We start from the raw sequence: 9,553 nt of genomic DNA on the forward strand, positions 1-9,553 counted from the left end.
GAGGAGGACGCGCTCCAAAGGGACCAAAGTCTGGGCTATATAGTGGCAAAGATTTGTAGCCTCAAAAGGATTGCTTCGATTTTTTTGGAGATAAAAGAGGGTGGGGCCCCGGAGGCCAATCTGATCAGCGAGAGGAGCCACGTGGGACAAAAATGTGGCGAGAGAGGGAAAAGGAGCGCAGAAAAGCGCAGTCGAGAAGGCTTGTGTTCTTACATGCCCCTCCTTTCCTCCTCCCACCATCCCCGACTCATCGTTATCGTCATCATCATCATAAGCCGGAAGAGAGGAAGGAAGAAAGAAGAAGAAGAAGAAGAAGAAGCACAGCTTGCCTGCCGCCATGCCCGCCTCCCCCCTTCTGTAGCACCGCGCACGCAGACGCATCACAAGACCAGCCAACGCGTCGACGAGAACGACGATTAAGAAGACGCCATGGAGTACTACCCTGGCCCCGGCCGCAACCACCTCTTCGTCCCCGGGCCTGTCAATGTTCCCGAGCAAGTCACCCGTGCCATGAACCGCAACAATGAGGACTACCGCTCCCCTGCCATGCCCAAGCTCTCCAAGTCTGTCCTCGACGACGTCAAGCACATCTTCAAAACTACCTCCGCCACCTCCTTCATCATCCCCACCACAGGTTTAATCATTCCATATTCACGATCTCTTCTTGTCTGATAGCTATGCTTCTTGCAGAGTTACTCGAACTTTGGTACACTCAGTCATTCATTATCGCTGTCTCTGAGGCATCTGTAGTTTAATCTTTGTCTCATTGTTCCCCGCTTGTCTGCACAATCGACATATACTGTACTGTTGTAACTAAGGGCCACCACATGCCCCTTCCATAGCTTTACGCGTTACATGCTGCATGCTTGCATTTGAGGCGCCGTATATCATTAGGTCCCTAACGTTTCTGGATTTCATCTTGAAAAGACAGTCCTTATAAGGTTCTCGGATTCAACAATTACACATGTTATGGCTTTATCCTCTGCATCACTCATTGAAGTTTTAAGAAGTATGAAAATCATCCTTATTGTGAAGCATCAGCACGGGCTCTACTTCCATCAACACATGTGACAGTACACAACATGCTAGTGCAGGAACGGGGGCTTGGGAGAGTGCACTGACCAACACCCTGTCTCCAAGGGACAAGATTCTGTCCTTCCGCTTGGGACAGTTCAGCTTGCTGTGGATAGACCAAATGCAGCGCCTCAACTTCGATGTGGATGTGGTGGATGTAGAGTGGGGAGCCGGTGTGGACCTGGCTGTGCTCAGGGACAAGCTCCAGGCAGACACCAAGCACGAGATCAAAGCAGTGTGTGTGGTGCATAATGAAACTGCAACTGGGGTTACAAATGATTTGTCTGGAATCCGCATTGTCATGGGTAAGATGAACTATCCTGACTTTTCCTGTCTGAATCGATTAAGTCTAGTAATTGTCTTTTTGCTGAGTTCTCAGGTTTAACAGTTCCATGGCACCAGTGCATTCTGCAAGGTGTTGCGTATGGATTTGAATACTGCTTGTATGTGCTTGTTTACTGAGAAAGCACAACTTCCCTTGACTTGCATTGAAATGACCATCTCTGCTATGGCATAAGTACCCTTTCTGAACTGGATCCAAGTGTTCGATAATAGCAGGAAGGGATTTATGGAGAACCCATGTTGAGAATACAGTAGAATCTGCATGCTCTTTTTCATCTTGCAATGTTCTATCGCTGGTTGGATCTTGTTCTTTTACCCTATTGAAAAGAATGCATATTGTCACTTGTTCTATGACATGAATGCATCCATTCACCAACTCTACCCTGCAATTAAGAGATAGAGCCACGAGGAGAAACACACGTCCGTGAAGATAAGTCTGAGATGCCATTAAAGGTTTGTTATGCATTTGTTTATTACTCTGGGTGGTTTGGAAAGAAGCAATACTGTAACTGATTACCTTGACATGGTGTACATGAATTTTGTGAAATTGCATGCCAGATGCATGCAAGCACCCAGCCCTCTTCCTTGTTGATGGTGTATCATCAATTGGAGCACTGGATTTTCGAATGGATGAGTGGGGCATTGATGTGGCATTGACTGGGTCTCAGAAGGCTCTTTCATTGCCAACAGGGCTTGGCATAATCTGTGCAAGCCCCAAAGCTTTAGAAGCCTCCAAATCTGCAAAGTCACTGAGGGTTTTTTTTGACTGGAATGATTACTTGAGGTTCTACAAGATGGGGACATATTGGCCATACACTCCATCATCACAACTGCTCTATGGGCTACGAGCTTCTTTAGATCTTATTTTTGAAGAAGGATTAAACAATGTGATTGGGAGGCATCGCCGCTACGGGCATGCAACAAGGTAATCTAAAACCACTTTATCATGTGCTTGATGAGTTTGTGGTTGCAAAAGGTGATAACTGTCACCTGCTATCCACTGAGTGTGGTACAATATTATCAGTAGTATTTGTCTGGGAAGGAATGCACGATTTGATTTCTTTCCACTTGTGATTGATATTGATCTGCTATCTGAAATTGACAATCTGGCAGACTTGCAGTGGAGGCATGGGGTTTAAAAAATTGTACTCAGAAGCCTGAATGGTTCAGTGACACTGTTACGGCTGTGGTTGTCCCTTCTCACATAGACAGCACTCAGATTGTGAGAATAGCCTGGAAGAAGTACAATCTAAGCTTGGGCTTGGGACTAAACAAGGTTGCAGGGAAGGTTTTCCGGATTGGCCATCTTGGGCATTTGAATGAGGTATCCCTTATTCCATATGCTCAACAGCTTGTGATATTAGAGCATACTGCATATAGCTTGCTTTGCCACCCTATTTCTGTTAATTCAGTGCTGCTGTGCGGTTTGCTCACTAACATAGCAGGGATTCAATTTTAGACCTGTTCTCCTATTGGTTCAAGTAGTGCATAAGAGCAGAGTGTTTTCATGTGCTTTGCAGCTGCAATTGCTCGGAGCACTGGCTGGAGTCGAGATGGTATTGAGAGACGTGGGCTACCCAGTGCAATTGGGCAGTGGAGTAGCTGCAGCTTCATCTTACCTGTCATATTCCACTCCATTGATCACTTCAAGGATCTAGATATGCTAATAAGGAGTGCTGGGCACCATTAGGTCTTGGTCAGGAATTACAGATGTACACAGTACTTTTGGTTAATCATTAGGTAACGCCATCGTGGTTGACAACAAAGCATGATGCCTACCTTTAGCGAAGGGTTCATAAAGCTCCTTAGTAATGGATTTTATCATATAAGTTTCAATACCTGATGGAAACATGAATTGTATGGTTACTCCTGTCATAATCAACAATTGGTTAGTGTTGGCCCACTTTTCATTTGATTAATTTATTGCTTTCCATGTAAAATCATTCACCCCAAATTCACCTGCTATTGACATGCAATATGTTGGCATGCAGAATCTAGTTCCCTTCCACCTCACGCTGTTGCTACAAACCGAGTGTCGATATATATATATATATATATGTGTGTGTGCTTTTTGCTATGTAGGGTATAATGAAACATAAAATAATTGAAAATCTATACTGACAAACATTAAACACGATCAATATAATCTTAGTAATAAAACATAGAAACCCAGAAAAATCTGATTTCTGCCTAAATGAAGAGAGAATCCACCCGCTATAAAAACGTTAATAAGTAGGAAAATAAATTCGTGCACATAAAATCCACGAATTTGCCACGCTAGGAAATCATTTGTATGATTGGTCTTGCTGTATAGAGGAGGATGATAGCGATCAGGAGACGTGCGCAAACCGAATGAAGACCAGTCAATAATGAACTTTGAAAAATCTGGGAGCAGAAAAGAGTTAAGACAGTTTCTGCATCCTATAGCCTTAGTTTGTTGCTTTTGTGAACGGGTAGCTTCTTCTTTGTAGCTTGCATTGATGCCGAGAGAGAGAGAGAGAGAGAGAGAGAGAGAGAGAGAGAGTTTTCTTGTTTTTGCCATATTAGGTGTGAGTCATTTTCTATACTTTTTATTAGGTATGTGGTTTTTTGAACTATCTTTTAGAATGTGTAGGTGGGTACCTCTACATATTCAACTTATGTCAACTATACGCATATGCAATTTCAAAGTATCATCAAATTATGAGGTTAGGAATCTAGATTTGCATTAATTGTACTATATATTAATTCACAATCTACATATATGGCTTTTCGAATATGGAAGGGGAAAAAATAAGTATTTTTTTTCATTCATGATTAAATGTGTATATACACGAGTACATAATGCAAAGAATACAAAACAATATTCTAGTTAATTCAAGCTCAATTTGGCATTTTGGAGAATGTTGATATGCAAGTTATCTACCGAGGATAAGATTAGATGTTTTGTTTGGGGCTTTCTATGCTTTGCCCCTTTTGTAAACATGAAGAAAACACCTTGTTTGGGATTTGTTATGGAGTAAGAGGTTGCTAGAGGAAGCTTAAGAAAGAATTTCGAGAAAGCAAGCGTTCATCACAACATCAATGAGAAGCTAGCATTATTGGGAGACATATGCCATTTGAACAAGAAAGGCTTTGATATTTTAGAGTAGTTTGCAATCTCAAGAGTGAGTTGCAGTTTGGCAAGAAGCGTTTAGGATGGGCATTAAAGGGACAATAATTCTCAGGATTATGGATGATGCAATAGCCTTTTTGGGTCAATTAGGCAAGAATCAAACCTATACGGTTAAGAAATTATTGCTAAAGTTGACTTATTTATTGTAAGACCTTCTGTATAATATGCTTACTTTACTTTCGCGATAAAAACAATGGAGAAGGTGTAGCAAATTGTTTCCTTATTTTTTACTAAATGTATGTATGTATGTATGTATGTATGTATGTATGTATGTATACTTGTTAGAAATAGAGCAAGGGGAGGGGTGGATGTGGGGGGGAGGGGAGGGGGGGAACACATACATGCTAATGATACTACATATTAATGTCTTATTTATATCTTTGATAGAGTTTCTATAATGCAAATAAAAAGAGAGAAGTAACTATTAAATACATCATCCATGAAGGACCTCACTCAAAGAATCAATTGAGAAGATGGCTCATGGTCTTAAAGACGATACAAAAATGTAAGCATCCTATTAACGGATGCCAAAGCTCCTTATAGGCCTTGGAAAATTCATCTACATACCCTTTAGCCTAGGTATGTTTGCGAAAAAGGATTGCATTTCTATAGCCCCACATTCTATTAATTACTATTGCATTCAACATATTCCAAATTTTCTAGATCTTGTCTCCCAAGGATTCCTTATCTGCAAGAAGGAAGGCTATCTTGTGGCCCAAATGAAGCAAATTGTGGTAAGGGAGAGAGCAATAGAGGACTAAGATGTATTGTGCCATGTGTACCATATTTGTCATGTTAAGGTAGGTGACCACCACCTAACATGTGGTGGTCTTATATGCATGCAACCTCAAAAGCAACCAACCAAGGGTAGTGGTGCAAATGGAAGGGAGGAGGTGAGTGGGAAAAGGAAAGGTCAATGGCTAGAGGGGAATAGTGTGGAACTAGACCATGCATATCAATATGAAGGAAAGTTGAGAAAGAGCTATGTGGTCTTATGCATGAAAAATAGTTGAAAATATCCAAAAGAGCTAGAGAAAGTTCATATGCATTGTGGAGAGCTTGGACATCATTTTGATGTTAGAGTTGGGCTATTTTGATGTTGCATTAGCTATTATTTTATTAAGACAGTTGCGATGGCACTTGGGTTATAGCCATATTTGTCTTCTTGGTCTTGTAGTTGACAATATCGTTGTTGATTGGTGCTTGATATATATTGCAGTGGTTATGACTTCTTCTTTTGCTTTTCTATATGCATTGTTTTACATTGAGAAACGGGATGGGACAACTTTCTCAAATGGGGAAGAGTAGATTTACAATGCATTGATATAAAAGACACAGATTAAGCCTATTGAATTGGTTGGTGCAAAGCTTGAGGATAAACACAAAGATGTATGGGGATGAGATGGATGAGCTTGTATGCTCTACCACTTACTCTCTCTAAGTCATTATATTTCAACGTAAAGGCTATAGATGGTAGTGCATATGGATTTTGGAAAAAGTTGTACAAACTTTATTAGAAGGAAATCATTGGATCACATGTGTATTAACTAAAGAAGCTCATTGACCTTTGTATGGAGGATGAAACTTCTATGTCCAATCATTTAGATAAGTTTATTACTATCTTTAGTTAGTTGTCAACATAAGAGATTGCATTTCATGACTTAGTGAAGGCTATATATATGCTTATCATGACTAAGTGAAGACTAGATTTTTGCTTGTCAGACCTTGCCAAACACTTGGGATACTTTTAGAATTGCAATCAGTAACTTGGCACCTGCTAGTAGATTGACTAGTAATAATGTGGAAAGGAGTTAGCTTACAAAAGAGGTAAACAAGAAGAATAATGCAAGTTCCAATAGGTCTAGTGCACTTACAATTAGAGGAAGGTCAAATGCAAGGGGGAAATCCCATGATAGGGGGGAGTTCAAGGAGTAGGTCTTGCATGAGGAGAAACATTGATACTATTATTGCAACAAAAAGGGTCACATCAAGAAGGGAAACTAGAAAAGCAAGGATAAAGGAACAAAAGAGTGATGATGATGGCAAGGAGGATGAACAAAATACAAAGATTAAAGAGGTAAACACCATAAGAAGTAATGCCTATGTGCTTTACATCTCTACACTTGGGGATGCATTCTTCATTCCTATTGATGTGAGAGCATGTGTTAGGATTGGATTCTTGAATCAAGTGTATCATTTCATGTGACTCCCCATAGGAAATGATATGCTACATATGATACCAGTTGCTATACAACTACGAAGTTGGTTATCTACTCACAAGAATTTGGATAGCACTTGTCTACCTACCGATTTGGGGAGTTGAATATTTGGAGCTACAAATCTTATCTCAAGATGAAGAGTGAACAAGAGTTATTTTTTACATCATGGATCATCCACCTGTGACTATATAAAATTATTCTAGAGTTATCCTGAACAATTCTAGACTATGGGTGTAGCAAGACACTGAGACACCATAGAGGTGTATGATTGAGAGTATAGAGTGGTGTTGAGTGTAGTCCATACTCTCAACATTGTGGGTGTTGACATATTAGAGGTATGTGAACTCCTTAGTATAAGTTTGGGTTTAAGGATTAGCCCATCACTTGTACTTGGTACCCATTTTTGGCCCTCTATTCTGAACACATAGTTTAGTACTATTGTTTCCTTTACACACTTTTATTGGTACTATTACATTGTCAAGGATATTTGTCAAAAGTACTATTAATACTATTGTTATTGTATTGCTGGTTACAATTGTGTCTCCTTTTCTCTTCCCAACCCAATTTTCTCCATTGGTGGCCAAGAGCTCGAAGCAAGAGAAGGAGTTAGATTTTGATGAGATCTTCTCACTAGTAGTCATGATGAACACTCTTTGTACGGTGCTTGCATTGGTTGCCAAGGAAGATATGGAACTTGTCTAGATGAATATTAAGACAAATTTTCTACATGGGTATTTTGCATGAGGATATTTGTATGCAATAGCTACAAGGGTGTTATCCCTTTTTAAGGAAAGCTAGTACAATAACGAGTAAAAAGAAACAGTGACACCAAAATATATGGGTGACAAAAGCAAAAAAAAAGTGGCGTGGAAATATTGAAAAATGACTTATCTAGGTGATAAAAATCAAAGTGATAGTAAAAGTACATCTCAAAATGCAAAACGGGAAAAAAAGATACAAAGGTGTTAAGCACCCTAGGGTGAATCGATGATTTAATACATAGGAACCTTGAACTATTATTGTAAAATCATTTGTGACTATTGCACTTGCTATAGTGCAATTTGTAATTTAAAAATTGCATATATGTAAATGGACAATACATGTGTGAGTTAGTGATAAAAAAGTCGTGTTGAAAGGGTAAAAATCAAAAGGCTATGAGATGTAAAGTATTCATGCACATTGCCAAGTGTGAGAGGCCACCCAAATGTAAGAGAGTTCAACCATATTTAAGATGGGAAAAAATAAAATGAAAATCATTTTAGTGGGTGCTCAAAATGAGCTTATGACTTCTTTTAGATTCATCTTCTTTGTTAATTCACATGTGCACTCCTAGCTTGCATGAATACATTGCCCTCTTTTTTGGTGCATTAGAGAGATAGTGGGGTACTTTTTCATCTTGTTGACATTGTTTAACTCTTTACTATCTTATTTTCATCTTTCATCTTGTTTAGTGTTTATCACTTTCTTTACTTTCTTGTTTTCATCTTTCTGCTACATTTTGAGAGAGAGAGAGAGAGAGAGAGAGAGAGAGAGAGAGAGAGAGAGAGAGAGAGAGAGAGAGAGAGAGAGAGAGAGAGAGAGAGAGAGAGAGAGAGAGAGAGAGAGAGAGAGAGAGAGAGAGAGAGAGAGAGAGAGAGAGAGAGAGAGAGAGAGAGAGAGAGAGAGAGAGATTACTCTCATGTGAGCTCATGGGATTGAGATTGGTGGAGGTTGGGGAATATTGGTCATTGGCATTAATAGAGCTTGAATCCTTTTAGACTAAAACTTGATGAGTTCTCTTATCATGTCTATTTTTCTTTGCTTTATTTCAATAGCTAAGCAAGACCATAGAATAGGATTGATAGATAGGCTAGGCACAAATGCTTGTGGTACGAAAGACAATGAGAAATCAGAAGATTGAGAGTGCATCAAATAATAAGTATATATCTATCTAGGTCTAGCATATTGTAGTCAAATGATGGCTAATTCTATTGTTGGACCAAGATAGGATCTTGATTGACCAATTAATCTTGATATTTGCAAAAGGAATACACAATGCATTAGCAAGATGGGATTCTCATTGGGATATGCATGCTAGCACAAACATTATTTGACATAGCGTACAATGGAGGGAGTGAAAGAAAACTAGTCTATAGTTTGTTTTGGATTAGAGAAGCTTAGACGAATAACTTGAATTTGTAATTATGTTAGATATTTACCCTTTTATTGCAAAAAGTAAAAAACCTCTAAAACTAGTATTGCCACTTTTGCCAGGTGTGGATTGGATGTATGCCCCTAGATAGACTTAGTAAGAGGAAGTGAATTCTTGTGTAATTATGGAGTTGAGATATCATTAAATTCATTGGTTTAATTCGAGCATTCTCTAATTTTATCATCATACATATATGGAAAACTAAGAGTAAACTATCTATACTTGAAGTAGTTTAGTGCTTGGTTGAAAAGTAGTTGAAGACCACCATGGTTATATCCCCAAAAAGAGACTTTAGAATGATAAAATTAGGCTTCAAAATTGTTGAAAAATCTATGATTTATGTAGGTTATTTATTTATTTTGATGAGATGATGGCATACATGGAATATTGGAAAGATTTTTGACTAGCTAATCGAGTACCACATCAATTTATTGCATTGATTGAGAGCTTGTATGATGATTGACATAAAATAATTATTGAGAATTACAATGTTCTTGTACATGCCTCAAATGTTCTAATTTACCATTGTATTTATGTGATGGATAGGGTTTACCCTAAACTAGCTAGTTGTAA

At 38.9% G+C, this 9,553-nt stretch overlaps 1 protein-coding gene across 1 annotated transcript; it reads left to right on the plus strand.

The window, feature by feature from the left end:
- The first annotated feature begins 205 nt into the window (after positions 1 to 205).
- LOC148038493 (serine--glyoxylate aminotransferase-like) lies at positions 206 to 3,335 on the plus strand. The gene is made up of 5 exons (XM_087672775.1): positions 206 to 634; positions 1,095 to 1,379; positions 1,975 to 2,341; positions 2,530 to 2,740; positions 2,937 to 3,335. The coding sequence occupies exons 1-5, from the start codon at positions 430 to 432 to the stop codon at positions 3,072 to 3,074; spliced, it is 1,206 nt and encodes a 401-aa protein (XP_087528901.1). The 5' UTR covers positions 206 to 429; the 3' UTR covers positions 3,075 to 3,335.
- Positions 3,336 to 9,553: the final 6,218 nt, after the last annotated feature.

This window comes from Lygodium microphyllum, chromosome 3 (assembly GCF_053477565.2).
Source record: "Lygodium microphyllum isolate KBCC chromosome 3, Lygodium_microphyllum_v1.1.10, whole genome shotgun sequence".
In the NCBI taxonomy this organism is placed as follows: Eukaryota; Viridiplantae; Streptophyta; class Polypodiopsida; order Schizaeales; family Lygodiaceae; genus Lygodium; species Lygodium microphyllum.

What these genes read in the sequence shown, in the direction of transcription:
- LOC148038493 (XM_087672775.1), top strand. Translation starts at nt 430, where the DNA reads ATGGAGTACTACCCTGGCCCCGGCCGCAACCACCTCTTCGTCCCCGGG. An exon ending in CGCTACGGGCATGCAACAAG is followed by an intron (nt 2,342 to 2,529) that starts GTAATCTAAAAC and finishes ACAATCTGGCAG; the next exon opens with ACTTGCAGTGGAGGCATGGG. An exon ending in ATCTTGGGCATTTGAATGAG is followed by an intron (nt 2,741 to 2,936) that starts GTATCCCTTATT and finishes TGTGCTTTGCAG; the next exon opens with CTGCAATTGCTCGGAGCACT.